The sequence below is a fragment of the Neoarius graeffei genome, chromosome 1 (genome assembly GCF_027579695.1).
Source record: "Neoarius graeffei isolate fNeoGra1 chromosome 1, fNeoGra1.pri, whole genome shotgun sequence".
NCBI classification, from domain to species: domain Eukaryota; kingdom Metazoa; phylum Chordata; class Actinopteri; order Siluriformes; family Ariidae; genus Neoarius; species Neoarius graeffei.
In genome coordinates, this window is record NC_083569.1 from 98,984,818 (window position 1) to 99,009,026 (window position 24,209).

General features: G+C 42.4%; 1 protein-coding gene across 1 annotated transcript in view; it reads right to left on the minus strand.

Annotated features, from left to right (window-relative positions):
• Positions 1–5,230: 5,230 nt before the first annotated feature.
• Positions 5,231–24,209, minus strand: part of LOC132875948 (serine/arginine-rich splicing factor 11-like) — a 50,139-nt gene continuing 31,160 nt past the window's right edge. The window contains exons 8-12 of the mRNA XM_060913150.1: positions 21,448–21,567; positions 14,047–14,136; positions 12,683–12,760; positions 9,239–9,398; positions 5,231–6,003 (exon numbers count right to left, since the gene is read on the minus strand). Coding sequence (XP_060769133.1) covers positions 5,803–6,003; positions 9,239–9,398; positions 12,683–12,760; positions 14,047–14,136; positions 21,448–21,567 — 649 coding nt within the window. The 3' untranslated portion in view covers positions 5,231–5,802. The remainder of the gene's footprint in view (positions 6,004–9,238; positions 9,399–12,682; positions 12,761–14,046; positions 14,137–21,447; positions 21,568–24,209) is intronic.

The following is a 24,209-nucleotide window of genomic DNA, read 5'->3' on the forward strand; positions in this document are numbered from 1 at the left end:
AGAAGACTTGGTGCTGTCATTAAAAATCATGGAGGCCATACAAAGTACTAGATGTAGTCGTTTTTGTTGTGGGGTGTACTCATTTTTGCACCACCCTAATTTGAGTAAAACTGAAAAATGTGTAATCTAAGTTTATATTATTAACCTTACTTTCACGTTATAAGTTAAACAGATGTTATATTAAACTTTGCCTTTTCAACATTTTGGAAATTGTTTGTGTTCATTGAGATATTGTTTAAAATGTTACTTTTCAAAGGGGGTGTACTCATTTATGCTCAGCACTGTAGCTCCCTTGCTGCTCCAGGTGGCATAGGGCAGTGTGTAGAGCTGTAACTTTGGCGTCTTCAGTAGCTCTGTTGGCACGGTAGGCATACTGGTGTGGGTCGAAGCTGGGAGGGAGACAGGCTTTGATATGATGTTGAACCAGCCTCTCAAAGCACTTTGTAATGACAGGTGTAAGAGCGACTGGACGATAGTCCTTGAGGCTGTCTGTGGTAGGTTTCTTTGGAACAGGGATGATTGTGGATGATTTCAGGCAGGATGGGATGACAGCTTGTGACAGGGAGAGGTTGAAGATGGAGGTAAAGATTCGTGAGAGCTGGTCGGCACATGCTTTGAGCACCTTGGTGTGGGCCTTGGTGCATCATGGGTGATGCCTGTGCTCCTCGCTGTGTACTGCAGTGAGCTCGTTGCTCTTTTTAACATCGTGGTTGTCCAGCGCTCTGTGTAGCGGTGCTTTTATGCTTGGTGTGGTGTTCTGAGCAATGTTGCCTGGTGGCATCGTGGTGGCTGTGCAGGTGGTTTGGGCCATGCTGGCGCTCTGTGTGGCGGTGCTTCTGTGCTCGCTTTGTGGATCCATGGCGCGGTGTTCTGAACGATGTTGCCCAGCAGCGTCGCAGTGACTGTGCAGGCGGTGTAGGATTTATCTTCGTGCGCCTGGTGGGACTGTGGTAGTGATGCCATTGGAATTACATCCTGACCCTCTTTTTGTGAACTCCTCCCCCCCCAAATTGTAAAGCGACCTTGGATGTGAGAAAGGTGCTATATAAATTGACCTACTTATTATTATTTTTATGTCAAAAGAGTTAAAAAGCAAAGGTTTGAGTGAGAAAAAAAAGGGTTTAATTCTGGCTTTACTGGCAGAGGGACACAGTGAGTGTCACGTTGTTTTCATCCTCAAAATTTGAAAGACAGCAGATCATAAGAACAAGGTCAAGCAGCAAACATTGGGGATGACTAAGTTACAGACTGGCAGAATGTAAAAACGACTCTCCACTGATCGAGATGATCGTCAACTCAGTCAAATGTCACTCAACAACTGTAGGATGACATCAAGTGACCTACAAAAAGAATGGCAAATGGCAGTTGGGGTTAAGTGCACAGCAAGAATGGTTTGAAACAGGCTCCTCCGGGCGAGGTTAAAGTCATGTAAAGCTTGAAAAAAAGCCTTTCATCAGTGAGAAGCAAAGAGGAGTCAGGCTGAGGTTTACAAAAGATCATAAAGATTGGACCATGGAGGACTGTAAGGTCGTTATCTCTAATGAGTCCGATTTCCAGCTTTTCCCATCACCTGGTCATCTAATGGTTAGATGGCGATCTGGAGAGGCCTACAAGCCACAGTGTCTTGCATCCATTGTGAAATTTGGTGGAGAATCAATGATAATCTGGGGGTGCTTCAGCAAGGCTGGGATGGGGCAGATTTTTGTTTGTGAAGGACACATGAGCCAAGCCATGTACAAGGTTATACTGGAAGGAAACTTGCTTCCTTCTACTTTAAAGGAACAGTCCACCGTACTTCCATAATGAAATATGCTCTTATCTGAATTGAGACGAGCTTCTCCGTACCTCTCCGAGCTTTGCGCGACCTCCCAGTCAGTCAGACGCAGTCAGACGCGCTGTCACTCCTGTTAGCAATGTAGCTAGGCTCAGCATGGCCAATGGTATTTTTTGGGGCTGTAGTTAGATGCGACCAAACTCTTCCGCATTTTTCCTGTTTACATAGGTTTATATGACCAGTGATATGAAACAAGTTCAGTTGCACAAATTGAAACGTAGCGATTTTCTATGCTATGGAAAGTCCGCACTATAATGACAGGCGTACTAACACCTTCTGCGCGCTTCGACAGCGCATTGATATCTGAGCTCCATATCAATGCGCTGTCGAAGCGTGCAGAAGGTGTTAGTACGCCTGTCATTATAGTGCAGACTTTCCATAGCATAGAAAATCGCCACGTTTCAATTTGTGTAACTGAACTTGTTTCATGTCACTGGTCATATAAACCTATGTAAACAGGAAAAACGCGGAAGAGTTTGGTCGCATCTAACTACAGGCCCAAAAAATACCATTGGCCATGCTGAGCCTAGCTACATTGCTAACAGGAGTGACAGCGCGTCTGACTGACTGGGAGGTCGCGGAAAGCTCGGAGAGGTACGGAGCAGCTCGTCTCAATTCAGATAAGAGCATATTTCATTATGGAAGTACGGTGGACTGTTCCTTTAACAACGTTCCCTAACTCTGAAGATTGGGTTTTCCAGCAGGACAATGCTCCATGCCACACAGCCAGGTCAATCAAGGTGTGGATGGAGGACCACAAGATCAAGATCCTGTCATGGCCAGCCCAATCTCCAGACCTGAACCCCATTGAAAACGTCTGGAATGTGATCAAGAGAAAGATAGATGGTCACAAGCCACCAAACAAAGCTGAGCTGATTGAATTTTTTTTGCACCAGGAGGGGCATAAAGTCACCCAAGAGCAACGTGAAAGACTGGTGAAGAGCATGCCAAGACACGTGATTAAATGTCAGATTAATTCCACCAAATATTGATTTCTGAACTCAACCTAAGCTCAAACATTAGTATTGTGTTTAAAACTGGATATGATCTTGATTTTTATGCATTATTCAAGGTCTGAAAACACGTCATCTTTTTTTGCTCCAAGTAACAATATTTTTATGTGGAGTTTGGGTGAAAGGTTGGTGGTAGTTTATGGAATAAAATAAGTGTTTAGGTTCCTCAAACATACCTATAAATAGAAAAACTGAATTTTGCAGTGGTCTCTTAATTTTTTTCCAGAACTGTATATATAATCACTTACCTATTAACAAGGTCAACATTGCTGCAGAAGGGACATTAAGTTAGCAATGAGTTACTGGCTGTAGATTAATACAAACTACACGTGTGTGCTTTGTGGTGGAAACAGCACTTATTGAATTCTCGTGAAGTCGTGCTGAAACACCACATCAGGCCGTTTTCTTCATTTCAAATCTGTATTTTGAAGACATTCATGGCTTTTATCTGTCCAGCAGCACAGACAAGGGACGTGATGATATATCAGAGAAAGGTGGTGTATTGCTATGCCTTGATGTCAAGCACCAGGTTATTATGGATCGTCAAGTATATTACACTAGATTTCTCGACCTTAAAGTTGCAGAAGCCACGTTTTCCCCACAGACATTTCAATTGTGGCGGCACGGTGGCATAGTGGTTAGCGCGGTCAACTCACAGCAAGAAGGTCCGGGTTCGAGCCCCGTGGCCGGCAAGGGACTCACTGCAACTGTGTGGAGTTTTGCATGTTCTCCCCGTGTCCACGTGGGTTTCCTCCGGGTGCTCCGGTTTCCCCCCACAGTCCAAAGACACGCAGGTTAACTGCTGGCTCTAAATTGACCGTAGGTGTGAATGAGAGTGTGAATGGTTGTTTGTCTCTGTGTCAGTCCTGTGATGACCTGGCGACTTGTCCAGGGTGTACCCCGCCTTTCGCCCGTAGTCAGCTGGGATAGGCTCCAGCTTGCCTGCGACTCTGTAGAACAGGATAAAGCGGCTAGAGATAATGAGATGAGATGAGACATTTCAATTGTCTGACTTGATAGTTGTAATCTATCTGCAATTCCTGGGATTATCATCAAAAGCCTAGTCATGGTTTCTCAATCAAACCTTGGATATTTAACATACTGCTCAAATTTCACATCCTAGTCTTGAAACACTAAAATAGCTGCATACCAAGTTCCTGATGACTTATGAATAATACAAGGGCACTTCAAAAAATTTCTGTCTCACCCAGAAACAAGGGGCGTAACTCCAATTTGGGGGTATAACTATACTATAAAGCCTTATATCAGTCCACAACATAGGTCATCATTTCTTTGAAGGTGACGCCAAACAAACAAGACAGCGTAGCTCACTTTGGCCCTGTCTAGTCCAGAAGGAACGATCTAAAGTGGGCCACCTTGCACAAGAAATGTTGCAAACTATATATAGAAGCTATATGCACCCTAGGAATATCGACCTATTTGCCAGAAAGAATCCAAAACGGCAAGGCATTGACCAAGATAATGTGATTTTTGTTGAACTGCTCACTCACTAAGGATTAATTAGTTCATAACTTCATTATAGTTAAGCAAATCTGGGTGGAAGTTACACGCACCCTAGGTACCTTAATGCCAGAAAGAATGAAGAACTGATGAAGCAATGTGTGTGGGAACTGCTCGTTAGGGCTTAATTAGTCCATTTTTTTAATTAATTGCAATTATACAAATCTGGGTGGCAGACCTACCTTCCTGCCAAAAAAAAAAACAACCCTGAAGAATTCCTGAGAAGATTTATGACTCAGGATGAGAAATGGGTTCACCACTTTGATCCTGAACCAAAGGGGAAGCACACGGTTCTCCACCTCCCAAAAAGTTCAAGCAAACGGTATGTCAAAGGTGATAGCTTCTGTTTTGGGACCGTAACAGAGTGCTCATGATTGACTTCTTGCAAAAGGGTCAAACCAGTAATGGGGACGACTCGCATCACCAACTGAAAGAAGCAATCAAAGACCAACAGAGAGGAAAGAAAGCTTCCAGTTGCCCATCCACACAGCACAGGTGGCAGTGGTAGCCAAACGTGGCTTTGAACTGTTGCACCCCGTGCACCTTACTCACCTGAACTGGCACCGCCTGACCTCCATCCGTTTCCCAGACTGAAATCCTACTCACGTGGTCGCCGTTTTCATCGTGATGAAGTCACCCATGCTGTTCAAGAGAATCTGGAGGCTCAAGATGTGATCATCTTCCACATGATCAGTGGACCAGGTGCATTGAAATTGAAGGAGACCATGATGAAAAACACCGCAAGAACAATCTTTATGACGTTTTCTGGGTGAAGCCGAGAACTTTTTGAAGTGCCTCATGTACAGCATGTACACAAACGCATTTCATTGTAATTTCAGGAAAAAAAGATGCTTGAAACGTGTTTGACTCATGAGTTTATTTACAGTATATAAAAAAATCCAGGTCAAGGACAGCCATCTACTGAATATGAAGCCTAGGAATATAAAGCACTAAATCATGTACATGTCCTTATGAACTATTTAAAAATGACATTCACACCAAATTATCAAAACAGATGAATGAAACAAGGAGACGGGCAAAAACTCTCCAACACAAAAACAAGAGACCTGCGGAGACTAAACAGGAGGGTACTGTTAGACTTAAATGTGGTATTAAGAGTTGGCAACAAAGGAAACCCCTCCCCCCTCAAAAAAAAAAAGACACGCTATCATTTATTGAGAAATCAGGGAAAGCAATAAAGATACTTGAGTTGAACACTGATAAATTATCACTCCTTCCCTTTTTAAGACCCAAAAACAGGAGAAATTATACTAAAACAGTCATCTACTTATGTTATTGAAACCAAATGATCATGGGGGCAACGATGAGAAACAGTAACGCTAAATTCTGAGCTGAATAAAGAACGCACAGCCGTGAGAGCAAATCAAACGACGATATTCCTCGATTAAAGTTCATTCGGTTTCGACGCAGGTCTCAGTCGCTCACGTCCATGTCCTGTTCTTCGTGGTGGTCATCTCCGTTCTGCTTGGCCTGTTTCGGGGTGTGCTTGGTGCTGTCACCCTCGGTGTCGCCCTCGTAGCGCGCAGGAGAGGAGCCCGAATCGTCAGAATACTTCGCCTCCCGCTCCTTCTCGCTGTCGTAGCCCTGCTCCTCCTCGTCGTAGTCTCGAGTCACCTGCACGGGTTAAAGCAGCGACTCACGGTTACACAACCTGACATTCATTCCAACAGCCTCATGGTGCTGAAATCCCACCTCTGTGTTGCACATTTATATAAAAAAAAAAAAAAAAAAAGTCATCTGAAAGCTCGTGTGAACCCTAGTCTGGTTAACACCAGACCATATCACAAGTGAAATATGGTCTGGAATCCACCTATTGAATTTCTCGTAGGGGAGGTGTGGTTTACAATTGTCAACGGCCGTTTATTGGACGTTGCGAATGTCTATCATTTGGCGTATACCAGGGGTGTCAAACCTGATCCATAAAGGGCCGTGTGGCTGCAGGTTTTCATTCCAGCCATGCAGCAGCACACCTGACTTGGCTCATTCAATCAACTGAACTGTCTTCACACAGTCAAATACTTGCAGCCACACCCACCCTTGATTAAAGGGTGGGTGTGTCAGTTGATTGAATAAGCCAAATCAGGGTGCTGCTGCATGGCTGGAATGAAAACCTGCAGCCACACAGCCCTTTATGGATCAGGTTTGACACCCCTGGCGTATACGTAGCCCATGGCCAATCATAGCAGTTGTACCCAGTGACATAGTTAGAGTGACGAAGACGACGAGACTTTTACCAAACCCTGTCGGGAGCAAGGCATCTGTCTTCGTGTCAACGAAAGACTGTAACGCCAAACGCTGTTCTTTTTTTAAAACAAACTTTCGCTCTAAACTATTCAGAACAGTGTCTAAAGCTTGGTTCGTATCGCTCGCCACCATGTTAAATGTGATCCGTAAACAGTCCCAAATAAACTACAAGCTTCCGTTTGTCGAGTAGTACGCGTCACCGTCTTTCCACCCCTCCCCACTCTCTGATTGGCTCCCTAACTCAGGCGAGCCTTTAGACCATAGTTTCCATGCTGTCTTTTCAGATTGGAACGATTGTGCAAAGCAGCATGGGATTTCCCAGGCTATGTGAACACAAGGTTATAGTTTAATTCCTGGAAACTTCTACACAGGCCACAAGATTAACTTTTTAATCCACTTGTCCTGACCGTTTATCCAAAAAATAAAAAGCCGGTATAGTTATGATTATGCTTTAAAGCAGAACTGAAGTCATTTTTAAAACTTGCTTTATTTCTTAGTGTGTTATTCAGTTACGTTTTCGGTTTTAGTAACCTTATATCGTGACTCAGATTGGCAACTAACTGCAATTAAATATATTATACTGATCGGCCTATTCGGTTTTTAGCCGTGTTGAATGTAGTCCGTTTGGTCCACGGCAGGCGTCGCTTATCCGTGCGATCTTCACGAGACTTTGAAACGTGAAGTGTCAGCCAGGTGTCGGTGCCGCCATTTTGAAAACTGTTTTCCAAACGAAGTATTGCACAAAAACAAGTTTAAATGACGATTACTGCCTACTTTTTTCAAACTTTCCTGATTGCTAACAAAACAAACAAAACTTCCGGCTTGATTACATCAGCATTTGAAAGAGGGCGCGCGCGTCTTTTGACAACCCCAGTGTCCGAAATCGCTCCCTACTCACTATATAGTGTGGACGCTGTTTTGTAGTGCTGTCCGAAACCTTAGTGAGGATTATTTACACCCTATATAGTGCACTCAAAGTATCCCACAATGCATCACAAAAAGTAGTGTACAACGATGGTCACTAACCAAAGCAATATATCCCATCATGCATTGCAGTCGCGCTGAAAAAAAAAAATCAAATTAAAAGTCTCAAATTTGATTTAATAAAAGTCAGCGGCGAAGAAGAAGAAAAGTATTCAGCCTTGATTTAAAAGAACTGAAAGCTGCAGGGACTTTGTATTGATTGATGTCAGAAATGCGCTCAGTATAATATGGATTTATCACAAAAACACACGCATGTGTTTATTATTTTGAAACCCACCAGCCGACTGATCTGGCACGGTTTAATTGTGCGACAGTAATGACGTAAATACCAGCGCGACGGAGTAGTGTCCGAAAGCGTTTTTTAATTTTAACAATGAGCTCACTATATAGTCCTCTATACAGTAATTCCCTATATAGGGAGGAGGGAGTAGTGAACGAGTGAGCGATTTCAGACACAGATGTTGGTCGCTTTGATTTCCGCTGTACGTTTTACTTCTGTCCTACGATGTCTCGCACAGGTCTCAACGAATCTCGTTGCTTTGACATATGGACTGATATATTACAGAGCATATTTCAAACACTCATAACTTGCTATAGCAGCGACAAAATAGCGATCAAATGCATTCCTGTATTTAATAAAATGAGAAATAGAATTGATAATTTTTTTGCCTTTAGTTCTCCTTTAATGATTTATAATTTTCACTGCAACAATAAACAAATTATCCAAAGCCCCATTATGGTGTGTGTGACGTTTTTGTTCTAACCCATGGCCTGATCTGCAGTTTTAAAAGTTAGACTCAAAGTCAAAGCTTCTGAAGGAAATAAAGTTAAATCTTGATTAATCCAGTAAAACCAGAAGTATAAATTAATTCAAAGAAAATGAATTGGACATAAGGGGGACAGAATCACACTGCGAAAGAAAAACCGTCGGCGAGTGAGGCACTGAAATGAAGATTTACCACAGATATTTATTTTATTGAGGCTTTTGATCATTTCTCCAGTTTCGATGAGTCGAATAATCTATAATTAGATATTATGACGTGGTTATTTATTTATTTATTTTATTTTTTTTTTTACACACGCGCTGTACTCGGCTTCCCTGGAATTTCATAACACAGCCGCATCACTGAGGGGACTGAACTCATTCTGCTGGAACTTTATTGATGTACCTCTTGAATAATTACTATAAAAATGGTGCTTCTCAACAAATATTCAACTCGTCCTGTTGGACAGGCAGATTTGACTTGTTCAGACCAAATGTTTGGTTGTCCCGGACAGTCGGACTACCGTTAAATGTCAAACCCTGATACTGTAAATCTATAAAACATTAACAATGTGTAAAGCGAGAGGAGACTGTACTGGAAAGCTGGAAGTGCTTTAGATCATATCACCATCTACTTTGAATAAAATTTAGTAAACAGAGTCTCAGTACTATACGACCAGAGTAAAAATTTATAAAATTTTAAGACAGACTTGACGCCACTGAAAAGCTAAAGTAGTGTGCACTCCTCAATTTAAATATGCCAACAAACTTTGCCTCCATTATTTAAAAAAAAAAAAAAAAAAAAAAAACTTCCGCACATCAAGTGTACAAAGTAACCAGAAATTATTTTGACCGTACCTTCACATCTCGTTTCTCGCTATCGGATGTCCGGTCTCGGTCTTTATCTTTACTCTTTTTCTTTTTGCTGGAGGAGCGGTCAGACACTTCGCGACTCCGCTCTCGGTCCCGCTCGCGCTCCTTCTCTCTTTCACGCTCTCTTTTCTTCTCCTTCTTGTGTCTGCGGGGGGGGGGAGAAAGAATAGGTCTTTATTACATAAGATAAAATATGACATATCCTATGTTACAATAAATATCTAATATTCAAGTTGTAAAAATGCTACATGAGATCGAGAATTACAAATAAGTGTTACTCGGCAAAATAAACCTCACCCGGTAGCACTTACGATGAATATGAAGAAACATATCGCGAAAAAAACTATTTTGATCTTTATGGTGACCGTGTGAGAGAACATACTTGGCCAATAAACATGGTTCCGATTCAGATTCCCTGCTACCAAATAGGAGCGCAACTGGGACGGCCCCTCGGCCAAATCGGAACGCGCCATACGGCTCGATTGTTACACGCTTGCATCACGATGACATCATGGCTCCTGCCTCTATATGAAGCACTAGCCACAAAAACCTTGACCAGGTGACCCCAAAAATGTTGGGAGGTTCTATTTGAGACCAATGCCCATCTATTCTGAAAGTTTCATAAAGACTGGTCCAGCAGTTTTCTGTAACATTAACCAAAAAAATAAATACCTTACCCCCTGGTGGACACGGTCTCGGGTGAGGTAATACAGTATATACGTTATTTACCAGCTGGGAGGTCTGCATCATGAAATACCGTGACCGAGATCTTGAAAGTACAGGCTGAGGTCACAGTATTTCACCATATGGACCGACCTTAAGCTGGTAAATAATATTTTTTTCTTTACCAAATTCTAACAGAAAACGAGTGCGCCTGAAAGAGAAAACCAAGCCGCCATTTTGAATCCTCATTCACAGCTGTAATGCAAATTGCTTCCTCCTCGGTATACAAGTGCACTTCCATGGCAGGAAAAAAACAAAAAACATTTTGCCGCCTATGTAGTTCCCTATTTATACAAAATTGAGCCAATCAGGATTCAGCCATGTTTTTGCTCGGCGTTAGCAAGTTACAGGTTTTTAGCTTTCTCCTGAAATGTTTTTTTATTTTTTCCCCAGGGTAGTAAAACTCGCTTTCGCTGTGAACACTGTTATCGCTATCCATACTGTAAAATTAATGCTATTCTCCTGAGAAATGCTGGCAAAAATTAAGATTTTTGATAATCTTATAAAAAAAGATAAATATTGACAATCTGCTACTATGTTTTTTTGTTGTGAATAAGCAAATCGTCAGAGGTCCGTAACCGGGGTCCAAACCGTAGGATATGGACCCACTCGCCAGCCAATCAGAGCGCAGGATTTGATGGAAACCGGACTGCGAAAAAAAAAAAAACCCCGTTGCATACGACTTCTAATTAAGCTAAACTGCTTAAAAATTACGCGGTTTACCAAAAAAAAAAAAAAACCAACACTGTGTTTATTTTAAGTTTCATGACTGATGTTCTTCTGAGTGCATATTTATTTAAAAAAAAAAAAACCTTGGGCATCATATTGTATAACAGATGACCAAGCTCATGACTTGTGTATTTTTTTTTTAAAATCGTTTTTCTCGGAATGTATAAATCCACAATCAGGATGCAGTTTACTCTCAAGTCTCACAAGACAGAGTTTAGCTTCTGCTTAGAGACTCCATTTACATTTACAGGACGTCAACATTTAACCGAATTTACTCACCAGTGTTTCAAAACAAAAAAAACAGCCTCAATGACTCTGGAGCTCATACCGGCCACTACTGTCGTGTGCGAGTTTAAAATCCGATCTATCCTATGCGAGGAGTAGCGATTTTTATGAAACTGCATATGACCCCTGTGTAGCCACATTCATGGCAGGTGGTGCCACCTGGTGAACAATTCTTATTGGAATCTGTCTTTAGAGTCTTCTGGGTGAGTTTCAGTGAAAACGACCTAGCAGTTCACGAAGGCTAGCGTTTAGTGTGACGAGTCACCCAAATTTTCAACCGCTCATAAAATATTAAACGACAGGTGGCGCCACCGTCTTGACAGCTTTTATACATACCAACCTGGGGAACATTCCATACGAGTTTGATCGAAATCTGATCACTCCTGTAGGAGGAGCAGCGATTTTCGTGAAATTGCACATGACCCCTGTGTAACCTCATCCATGGCAGGCTCATTTTCTATGGCTAGCTTACTTGAGGTTTACAAAAGGGACAGATTCCAACATGATCTGACGATGAATATTCATAACAATGCTAGCTAACTTAATACAGGGTGTGTCTGAAGACATCACTAGCACTTTTTCAAAAAAAAAGGTCATGTGTGGTCAGGGAACCTGTTTCTGAGCAGGCGCTCTTTCCGCATGGTCCTAGTGCCTACACTCCTGTTTTTTTCAGACCTTAAAGTGTGTGGGTGGGTGGTGCGCCACCCCCCCACCCCCAATATAACGGTAAGGGAAACACTGGGGGATGTTTCAGGTCTGACCTAGCCTGGGCCCGCCCATCCTAAGCGTGACGCAACACGAGGGCCTGTTCGAGCTTAGTCTGGCCAGGCAAGCTATCTCCAGCATTTCCAAGCTCCGGAAAAATCGGGAGCCAATCAACTTTGAGCATCTCCAACGGCCCTGGGTAGAGGCGTGTTCAAGGCAGTGACGTAGTAGAACTGCGACCGGAAGCCATAGATTGTTTACAGAATCATGCTGTATTGAAAGCATTCAACGGGAAGTTCTCATTGAAAACGGAGCAAAGAGCAGCCCTGGAGGTATTTATTGAAAGGAAGGACGTTTTCGCCTTGCTCCCGACTGGCTTCGGTAAGAGTTTAATCTACCAGTTAGCCCCGCTAGTAGCCAAATCAATGGGGCTCAGCGAGAATCCTATCGTCGCGCCACATACGTCAGAGGAAAGAGTGATGTGATTGGTTTAAGCTTCGTCACAGCCTTTTCTGGCTTCGACCAGTAGCAAACTGAGGCATTTCAGGGAGGCGGGACAACCACGCGCTTTGGGAAACGGTTGGGCTGAATATCTTGGCCAGACCAATAGCTCATAGAGCTTTGCAGTTGCGTTAGCCAGACTAGGTCTGACCTGCTGTCTAGCGAATGTCTCAAATCTTCTGGGTGTATATAAAATACGCAGGGAGTGTGCGGCAGCTCACGTTGCTCTAGTCATGCATCAGGTATAAACCAGCTGCTTTACATCACCTCTGTGTGGATTAGTGTCCGATAACAACACTTCCCTGTAGACTAGGAAAGTCAGGACAAGGAAGAGCCTATTGCTTTGGTTTCTCGTCAACTACGTTACACACAGAACGCTATGGAGATAAACTGGTCAAAGTGTTGAACACTCAACTCTGTCAGTCGGTTGGATCTCGACATCGGAAAAAACTGGAACGATGCGAAGGTGGTGTGAATAAACCTCACCTTCTTGGGGACGGTGTCCTGGATCCTCTTCTCTTGGGAGATCTTCGGGGAGATCGGCTGAGGCTCCTCCTTCGTCTCCTGCGTTACGAAGAAAAACGGAACAGTTGTTTTCAACAGACGTGAAATGAATACAGCGGCATAAATAAGAGCAGCTGAAATGTATAAAGAACAGTTTACAAGCGTGAAAAGGTCAAAAGGTCTAAGTGCAGTATTCAGGCGGGTTTATAAAATGAAGTACCGAGTGTCTGACTGATTTGAGAAGACAATCCGATACAGGAATGACCTAAGACCCTTTTTACATTTTAATAAATGACAACTACTAAAGTTTTGGGCTTGAAAAAATTATGTAAGTGGGAAAATGTGTTCTGGTCTGATGAAACCAAGATTGAACTTTTTGGCCACAATTCCAAAAGGTATGTTTGGCGCAAAACCATCACTGCGCATCACCGAAAGAACACCATACCCACGGTGAAGCATGGTGGTGGGAGCACCATGTTTTGGGGTTGTTTTTCTTCAGCTGGAACAGGGGCTTTAGTCAAGGTGGAGCGAATTATGAACAGTCCTAAATACCAGCCAATTTTGGCCCAAAACCTTCAGGTGTCTGCTAGAAAGCTGAAGAGGAATTTCATCTTTCAGCACGACAATGACCCCAACAAAGTTTTGGAACGGCCCAGCCAGAGCCCAGACCTAAATCCAATTGAAAATCTGTGGGGTGACCTGAAGAGGGCTGTGCACAAGAGACGTCCTCGCAATCTGACAGATTTGGAGTGCTTTTGCAAGGAAGAGTGGGCAAATATTGCCAAGTCTAGATGTGGCAGGCTGATCGACTCCGACCCAAAAAGACTGAATGCTGTAATTAAATCAAAAGCTGTTCAACAAAGTACTAGTTTAAGGGTGTGCACACTTATGCAACCAGCTTATTGTACGTTTATTTTTTGTTTTCCCCCCTAACAGATGTGTGTTTTTCAATTGAACTGTACAGGTTATAGGTCACATTAAAGGTGGGGAAAGTTGACATTATAGTGGTCTTTTTTTTTCTACACATCAGAAAAATTGATTTTAACAGGGTGTGTAGACTTTTTATATCCACTGTGTGCGCACATATTTATTTTCCCCCCAGCAACCCAAAAGCTCCTTGGAGCATTTAGAAAAGACGTGGAACCATTTTTCATCGGCAAATACGACCAATTTTCATGCAATGAAAATGATAAATACATGCACTTAGACAACAAATAGGAAAAACAGATAAATGAAGGGATGGAGGAATGGGTTTGGTTTGAGTGTGTGGTCTGTAGAGAGTGAAAGTGAAGCATGAGGCTTCCAGCTGGAGCATGAAAAAGATGGTTCAAGGTTAAAACGTTTACCGGCTTGTGCTTCTAGATCTCCTGGCGGTGCTGTAGCTCTTCGGAGGCGTTTTAGAGCGTTTCTTGTCTTTATCCTCTCTCTTTCTATCCCTGAGAAGAAGAGAGAAGCACTTTCATGGAGGCCCTGGATTTGGATTTCTCATTGCGCTTGCTAAATCGGACTTGATGCTCAGAAGTGCGACTGTCACTCAGCCCGCGTAGATCAGCTTCGTTTTCAAACACTAACTCATTATTCATGACTAAAATGACTCACACACACAGAGAGAGAGAGAGAGAGAGAGAGAGAGAGAGAGAGAGAGAGAACCACACACTAATACACTAGGTTATTAAATCCAGCACATCAATTTACTGAGATTGCTTCATACTTTTCTTTCATAATTTATCGCACAGCATTCCTTCGATTCATTAACTCCGCTGCACCTTTAAAATGAAGTTTCCTGGTATGTTACCTAGCAACAGTAATGAACTCAGTCCTTGAAATAGATTCACCAGCCATCTGGCAAAAATAAATGGTCACACCTAAAGAAAGCAGCCAAAAAAAAAAAATCTGCTATAGACCCCTTTCACATGACGTCACCGCGCCGCGAGATTTTGTTAGGCGCCATATTGGAAGACCAAGTACATGCACTCAATATAAAAAAGTACGAGCGAGAGTAAAGTGACACGATGGATGATAATTCGGGTTATGTGAATACATTACCAGCTGCAGAAAGGGCACGGTATGTGGAGAAACTGGCTGTGATTGATGGGTTTGACCCATATGATAAGACTCGGGGCAAGGGAGAATGGAAACAAGGAGGACCGGACACCAATTCTGCCATCTGTTTGCTACCCAGACATTGTAAACTATTTGTTGTTTACACCCAGTGCCTACACTCAGTGTTCGAACTATGCCGATATTTTCGGGGGGTCCCTTTTTTTCCCCCTTGGGCGGGGAGTGCAGTGCTTGCGCTTGTCTCGGAGCGCGGCTCTCCAAACACATGAGAAGCCTATCTTACGCACATATCACGCGGACTCCACACCTCCACACACGCATCGCGTCTGAAGTCATAACTCATCAGGGGAAATCGTGTCCGCATTGGCATGTTCAAAAAACAACCTCGCATCCACAATGATACCACACGCAAGAGGGGAAAAAAAAAAAAAAAAATAGTCGTCAGGCTACTCAACAACCAACCTGGCAGCAGCGAGCAAGCCCCAAACCATCCTAAATTATTGTTATTATTAAATTGTAGAAGGCTTGCTCCTCATACAGTTATCAACTTGGGCCACTTTAGCATGTTTTAAATCTGAATTTCTTGCGTTTGCTTACCTCAAAGTGTCCACAGATCATGCACAGACTTATCCATTATATCCACAGTTTTTTGCCAAGTCTCACACAGGTTTCTTTCAAGTCTACTGTTGGGCCAATAAATCAAATAAAACAGCTCAGATTTGTTTGTTTAAGTCGTTTGCCACTCCACTTTATTCTCGTGGGTTCACATACCGCTGCCGTTATTTCCCCCTAATCACGAGTTTGTTGGTCTTCCAAAATGGCGCAGGGTCTGTTTACTTCCGGTTTCGGGTGACGTCAGTGAAAGGGGTCTATAGTTGGCAGTCAAGTTGGTTATGGATAACACTAGGGGTGGGCGATTTGGCAAAAAGTATCATATAGTGATTATTTTTTTCAGGTTGGATGACGATCCACGATATTATCGTAATATTTTCCCCCCACTCATGTTGGTAATTAAAACCGTAGCCAGACAGGATTACCTCAGGACCCTATCTAAATGCAATGTCCCATTTAACGTGTGGGTTTATTTCTGTCCAGTTCGGCTAAAACATCTGATGTAGAAGGGGCACTCAACCCTAAACTACAGCTACAGTGCCTTGCAAAAGTATTCATACCCCTTGAACTTTTTCACATTTTTCCACCTTACAACCACAAACTTAAGTTTTTTATTGAGATTTTATGTGATAGACCAACACAGAGTAGCACATAATTGTGAAGTGAAATGAAAATGATAAATGGGCTTCAAAATTTTAAACAAATAAAAATCTGAAAAATGTGATGTGCATTAGTATTCAGCCCCCCTGCGTCAATACTTTGTAGAGCCACCTTTTGCTGCAGTTACAGCTGCAAGTCTTTTGTGGTATGTCTCTACCAGCTTTGCACATCTAGACACTGAAATTTTTGCCCATTCTTCTTTGCAAAATAGCTCAAGCTCAGCCAGATTGGATGGAGAGCGTCTGTGAACAGCAATTTTCAAGTCTTGCCACAGATGCTCAATGGGATTTAGGTCTGGACTTTGACTGGGCCATTCTAACACATGAATATTCTTTGATCTAAACCATTCCATTGTAGCTCTGGCTGTATGTTTAGGGTCATTGTCTTGCTGGAAGGTGAATCTCCTTCCCAGTCTCAAGTCTTTTGCAGCCTCCAACAGGTTTTCTTCCAGGATTGCCCTGTATTTAGCTCCATCCATCTTCCCATCAACTCTGACCAGCTTCCCTGTCCCTGCTGAAGAAAAGCATCCCCATAGCATGATGCTGCCACCACCATGTTTCACAGTGGGGATGGTGTGTGCAGGGTGATGAGCTGTGTTAGTTTTCCGCCACACACAGCGCTTTGCATTTAGGCCAAAAAGTTCAACTTTGGTCTCATCTGACCAAAGCACCTTCTTCCACATGTTTGCTGTGTCCCCTACATGGCTTCTGGCAAACTGCAAACGGGACTTCTTATGCCTGTCTTTCAACAATGGCTTTCTTCTTGCCACTCTTCCAAAAAGGCCAGATTTGTGGAGTGTACGACTTATAGTTGTCCTGTGCACAGATTCTCCCACCTGAGCTGTGGATTTCTGCAGCTCCTCCAGAGTGATCATGGGCCTCTTGGCTGCTTCTCTGACCAGTGCTCTCCTTGCTCGCCCTGTCAGTTTAGGTGGACGGCCATGTCTTGGTAGGTTTGCAGTTGTGCCATACTTTTTCCATTTTTGAATGATGGATTGAACAGTGCTTCTTGAGATGTTCAGAGCTTGGGATATTTTTTTTTATAACCTAACCCTGCTTTAAACTTCTCCAGAACTTTATCCCTGACCTGTCTGGTGAGTTCTTTGGTCTTCATGATGCTGTTTGTTCTTCAGTGTTTTCTAACAAACCACTGAGGCCTTCACAGAACAAGTGTATTTATGCTGAGAGTAAATTACACACAGTGGGACTCTATTAACGAATGAGATGACTTCTGAAGGCAATTGATTGCACTGGATTGTATTTAGAGGTATCAGAGTACAGGGGGCTGAATACTAATGCACACCACATTTTTCAGATTTTTATTTGTTTAAAATTTTGAAGACCATTTATCATTTTTGTTTCACTTCACAATTATGTGCTACTCTGTGTTGGTCTACCACAAAATCTTAATAAAAATAAACTTAAGTTTGTGGTTGTAAGGTGGAAAAATGTGAAAAAGTTCAAGGGGTAGGAATAATTTTGCAAGGCACTGTATAAAGCATTACTTTATATTCATATATGGACAATATCAACTCCGCCTAGAAATGTGGCGTCACGTTAAAATAAATCCGGTTGGTAGAATCAAAAATAATAAACCTAATCTTCAGTTAATGACTGTATCGGTTAAATTTGATGCAGCCAACCCTGAGAAATTGGTCAATGTTCCAGGTATCACCAAAATCAGATGCAAATTGATTAGGCCTATTATTGGTTGTTTTACAGTATAATATTTTACTGAAACATCCGGGTTCATAGGAAATACAATCCACTAGAACCACCTCACTACTCCCGTGGCCCGTTTATTACCGTTTGGATGCGAGGCTCATCACTGAGGAGAAAACGTATCGCACGTCTCCCAGTGAGCTTATACAACCTGATTAAGGCTTAAGACCAGCAAACTAACGCCATTAAACCCAAAGAAACTTTATGAACCAGGTTTAAAATGAAGGTGCACCAACACCATCAAGAAAGGACAGCACTGATTTAAAAAATAGAAGCACAACCTTTATTAAAGTGCATATCACGGGTAAATTCAGGACCAAGATTAATGTAATTCTCCTATTTTATATTAAACTTTGGTCAAATATCTGTCACATTTTGTGCAATTTTTTTACCTTGCGCAATACCAGAAAAATTCAGTTGAAATCGAGCCATTTGAGTTGAATTGGTCCGTCTCTGAAAAAACTTGGCATTTGGATTTCCAGGCAAACACTGATTTTCGTGACGTCGCGTGCGGGACGCCTCCCTCTGAATCCTACGTCAGCGCTGGTTTGTTTATGAGAAAACGACCTGGTGGTTTTCTGCAAATTTCTTCAACGTTATCGTGTAATTATTAAAATGGTTAACAGATGTATCGTAGGAGGGTGTAGCAACACCAATCTTGATGGGATTAGTACTCATCGTTTCCCAAAAGACCGGACAATGAGAGAGAAATGGGAGCGCTTCGTGCGAGGCACCCGGAAAAACTGGCAACATGCAACAGACTACAGCATTATTTGCGGTGCTCACTTCACAAGGCCCGACGACTTGAAGAACTATTTGCAGTGGGAAACGGGCTTCGAGGCAACTTGATCTGAAAAAAAAAAAAAAAAAGACGCAGTTCCATCTGTCAGAACGCCCTAAGCAACACCGTCTCCATCTGTGTCAGCGCCAGCCATGTTCGTCTCCCCTGACAGAAGGCGAAGTGCCGCATCCACTGAGGCCCTTGAAGCCGAGGACCAAGCAGAGCAGAGAAAAAGACCAAGAACATCGGCAATTCACAAGTCGACTGTTGCCAGGGTAAGAAATAAGAGAGACTATACTCTAAATTAGGTGTTCCTGTGTTTGTGTGGTACACGGATAATGTTATTTATTGACACACACAAAAGTAAACACGAAAGCGCTGGGCGATAATACACTTCATATCTATCAAGGGATATGCGTGTCAGGGCTTGAGATCTTGGGACCTGTCAAACAAACAATGTATATACAACCCTGCTTAGCCGATTCTCAGCTGACAATTCCATATTTCAATGCAAAATCGCTAGCTGCTAAACTTTGTCTACACAGGCTGTGCACTGAAACCGTGCAAAGCTCGCGCAGCCTGCTGGCGCTTCCACAGGTGACGTCACGAATCTGGCTCCAGACTCCCTTGGGATTTTTCCAGACGCGTTTTGTTATTTTATTTTTTTCTGCTGTAGACAGATGGCCTTGTGCAAAATTACCCTTCTGGATGAGTGTGTAAAGGGACATACTTAAAAAAAAAAAAAAAAAAAACGCAATTGGCCCAAGATATGCACTTTAACGTATCCAGTAGGGCTGTAACGATACACCCAACTCACGATTCGATTCGTATCGCGATTTTTGACCCACGATTCGATACACCCACGATTTTTTTTAAATGTTTTTTTAAAGTAGTAAATTTGACTTAACATTTACTTACTTACATTAACTATTTAATAAATAATTCAGACCACTGCAGAGAATGAGTAATATGTATGCAAAAATGAACAAATGTATATCCAAAGATTGTTTTATTTCTCAAAATACTGTTGAGCCGGAAGCTCTGGTTTTTTTTCGGTTCTGAAAAAGTCATTTTTCCAAATCGTGCAAATCCGTTAAGATTTTTTTGGGGGGGGGGGCTCTCTCACTGTCTCACTCTCATAGGGCCAATGATTTTCTGTGATCGCGGAAAACAGATGGAAGTTACGGAATTTTTATGGTGAAACATTGCTCGCATGTCAAAATGTAACTGCCGCAGAAGGCTTCCGCCCAAGCAGACATGCCTTCAGTGTTGCCAGATACTGTAACATTTTCCACCCCAAAATATGTTCAAAACCAGCCAAAAAGCACCTAAAACCACCCAATCTGGCAACAGTGCATGCCTTTCCGGTCAAGTGATTGTGATTGGCTTGTGGCACACCTAGCCAGCCAATGAGCTGCTTGTTTACAGATTCGCTCCCCGCGTCGCAACCAGAATGGCGACCGCTTAAAAGAAATGAATGCTCTGCCAGTGGCGAGTGTGGACGTTGCGTGACTCGCAGAAGATTGTCGCAGGTCGGCGAAAAAACGACTTACTAATAGATATAAAAAATAAAAGTAATTTAAGTAAGTTTAAAATGTAATTTAAATAAAAAGTAAAGTATTCATAAATTGAAGTTTGGAAGCGCCTGTTTTTGGGCTGAGGAGAAGTTTGAAAGGGTGTACCGCGATTCTGCCTTCTTGTATCGCGACACGGATCGTGGCTCTGCGCATCATGATTTCGATACGCATATTGTTACAGCCCTAGTATCCAGTAATTAAAGGTGTAATAAGGGCAAGCGAGTGAGGATTTAAATGTGTATAAACGCTGATGAATATACAAGCAGAGCCGGATTTACATTTTTACTGAACTTGTGTGTAAAATAAGTGAATAGTGGTTCATGGTTTTGCTTGCTTTTTTTCCCCCTCACTTCTCAGAACAGCTGTTAGAAAAACATTTGCAATAGACCCAAATTTTCGTGCGTACTTAAAAAGTTTGTGGTTTTAACTTCTGTCGTAAGTTAAAGCGAATCATTGGCCATAAGAGAGTTTTCTTGGACTCGAGTTGAAAAAAAAAAAAAAAAAATTCACGTGTGAAATGGCGGATATCTGTATTTATTTTCAAGAATCTTCAAACGTTAAGCGAATGATAAAAGGTAGAGAAGGAGAAAGTTAGTTATAACCATACCTGAGAAATCCGTCATTTCGCACGTGAATTTCTTTCGGCGGCGACCAACTCGAGCCCAAAAAACTCTTATGCCCAATGATTCACTTTAACTTCCGACAGAAGTTAAAACCACAAACTTTCTCCAGGTACACATGAAAATTCGGGTCAAAAAAAGACAGTAAAAAAAGGTATAAACAGCGATTATAGAAATGGACTGCTTCGCATCACCAGTCAAATTCTTATGGTTGTCAAGAAACGTCAAGTTAGCTCGCCCACCACGGGCTTGTTGCTATGGGGAAAACTGACACGTGACCAATTCCTGCAAATGGCCTACTGACTCTCGCAAATATCGATAAGATTCTTAACAAGGATCAAGTATTTACAGAAATCGCCTCAAACACCTTTTATTGGTATTTAAAAATAAATAAATAAATAAATAAATAAATAAAACCCCCACCCAGCATCAGTGACATTCCTAGCACTTCAGCAAATTCCCGTTTCCTCGACGTGCCGATCATGCGAGTGTTTCATACCATGACAGATCGCAGAGACTTTTTAATTGCTCGTGATTAACTACAGACAGACAGGCTGCATCACAAATATCCACAAGTTACTCTGAAAGAGCTGTGGACACAATTTTAAGACGATTCCAGGGTAATGTTTGGATTAGTGAGTAGTGTATGATGGCTAGGCTTTCTGTTAGTCGTACACAGACGAGGCTGTGGTGGCTCGGACTCTCTCTCGCTCACCTGGATCTGCTGGAGGAGCGTCGGCTGCGGTCCCTGGAGCGGGATCTCCTCCTCCTGGGGCTTCGGGAGCGTCTGCGGCTCCGGGAGCGGGAGCGTCTGCGTGACCTGCTGCTCGACCTCCTACACAGAGAGAGAACGCCGTTCCAAAAATCAGCCCATTCACCGAAAAAAATAAAACCAAACGCCTCCCTCTGTTCGACTGCCTTTTTAAAAAACAAAAAACTGTTTTTAACCATGTGGAAGTAGGATTATCTGACATCAAGTTTCACACTTCCCATTTTAAAAGACTGCTTTTGTACCCAAAGTGAATAATGAGGAGTAGGTTGTATAAAACTTCACATAATGCTAGGCGATATTATTATTATACATCCAGGACACTTTTTCGATGGAATAAGAACGTGTGTTCTATTCCCTTCGAGCAGGTTTCATTCGTTTGGTTCGATAGCATAGCTTTATCCTGTGTGTAATAGGGTGCATCAGTTGCCCTCACTTTCATAAAATCTGATGCATTTTTGTTCAGGTGTTCCTTTTCACCAATAAAGACATCCTGTAAAATCTTTTGACCATATTCAAAAGTCTAATGGTGGCACCATGAGGTTCATTTTTTTGCCAAAAAACGCTTTTATGTTTTTGTGTAAGGTTTGAATCAAAATGTTGGACTCCATTCATTGATTTCTTGAGACCCAGAGATCATGTTAAGAATAGGGATGCTAACCGAATCAACGTCAACCGGTTAAATTTTTTTTGGTTGTTGGTTAAAATAAATAAATAAATAAATCGTTTTGAAGCTGCCGATTTTGAAGCGGAGAACCTGGAATTCTGCGTTGTAAACGCTTGGGGCACGCCATGCGGTGTAAAGACGACAGCTGACAAATCAAAAACACCCATTCAATCATGTCCCGCCCCAGTTGAAGACAGCTGCCACTCGGCGAAAGAAAGGTCTCAGTGTTGGATTACATTTTACTACGATGTTAACCAGTTAACCAGTCAAGGAAATTCTTGACTATCAGAGAAACAAGAACACGGCGCATGAATGAAGTCGATGGTTGATTAGCCTGGTGAATATTAATGTCAACGTAATAATCAGGCTTTCGTCTAAACGGGGGAACAGGGGCGCTGCGCCCTCTTACTCTCGGCGTGCGCCCCCTTACCGACTCCGTGAAAACATCCCAGCAACACCACGTGACGATGTGTCTGATCATCAAATACGTTATAATTGCTCCAAAAATATTCCAATCATAGTAGATACACCGCCAGACGGTGCAAAAACAATCCGAATTGGCGTTTTCCAGACTGAGGCGCCGTGTTGTTTAGTGGTTTACTTGTCGCGGCTGCTCTCGCGAGATTTGACATGGGTTACATACAAGGTCAGCTGACTTGTAGAGCGAGATTTCTCAAGACTGAATGACCTTTCACCCACCGGCGCGGGAGCTTTTGACAGAAGTAGTTCGCGAGTTGTTTTTGTTGACACTTGGGCATTTAAAGATGTCGTCCCGCGGCACGAAGCAGAAGAAAGCCAAAGACTGTCCGGGGCAGAAGATTACTTCTTTCTTTTTCAATGTTGACAGACAATTTGTTACAATTTCCCTCTCAGATAGCCTCAGAATGTCCCATTGGAGCATTTTTCAAAGGCTTTACGGGGGGGGGGGGGAGACAACCGGCACCATCTCCCCCCCCCCATGGTGGGCGCCCTTATACTAGATTTTTCTAGAAAAAACCCTGATAATACCGTATTGGCCCGAATATAAGATGACCCTGAATGTAAGACGACCCCCCCTTTTCCAAGTTCATCTTTGGGGAAAAAGTTTTTTGAAGACCAAATGTTCATTCATATAAAGCGTGTTTATTTCAAAATTCTGTTTAAAATTAGAGGCTTTTGTTTTTCACATTTAAATAGAGGTCATTTCAGTCTCGTTTCCGTGAACACTTTTCATAGAAGTAAAAAAAGAGGCTAAACTGCAGGCTACTAGACAAGCCAAATTAAAACATTTAAATTGCATTAATTCAACAAATTTGTCAGGTTTAGATTGAAAGTTCATAAACTTCAGAATGTCAATGCATTAACTTCCCATAGCCTACGGGTATATGGAATAAATTTGCAGAACAGTGCAAATGCTTTAAACAATGCATTAAACAATACATTAAGGTTTACAATAATAAACAACTGAAACAATGGAAAGGGTAGTTTGCTAAATTACAGCTACTCAGCACAGAGATCCTCAGCCTCACTTTGCTCACTCTCACTGTCCTCACTGTCCTCACTTTCACTTTCGTTTTTGGCGGCATTTTGTCTAGTCCGCGAATTTAAGACGACCCCCCTTTTTAAGAGCTATTTTTTACAACAAAAACACCATCTTATATTCGAGCCAATACGGTAATACACAAGATCTGAACTAAAACCTGGTTACTCACTGATGTTACTTAGCATCAGACAGTTGCTATATTAGCTTGGCGGCTAATCAGCTCAGCTGCAGCTATCCCATTCCCAATGGCTGTGCACAATTAGCAGCCATGTAACCGTAATATCAGTAGCTGGAAAACAATTGCAGTATGAGGTCTCTGCGGCTCACTTCGAAGAAAAGTGCCTAGTCCGTAGCAGTATGCAACATCAACACACAGCCTACTGCAGTTAACTGGAAACACCAGGGGCCGTATCGCTAAAGCATCCTATCTTCGATGAAAAGTTAAGATGGGACAAGTGGATGATAGGATTGTTTTCAATAGGCTACTCAATGCAAGCACCAGTAGTGACTGAGCTAAAG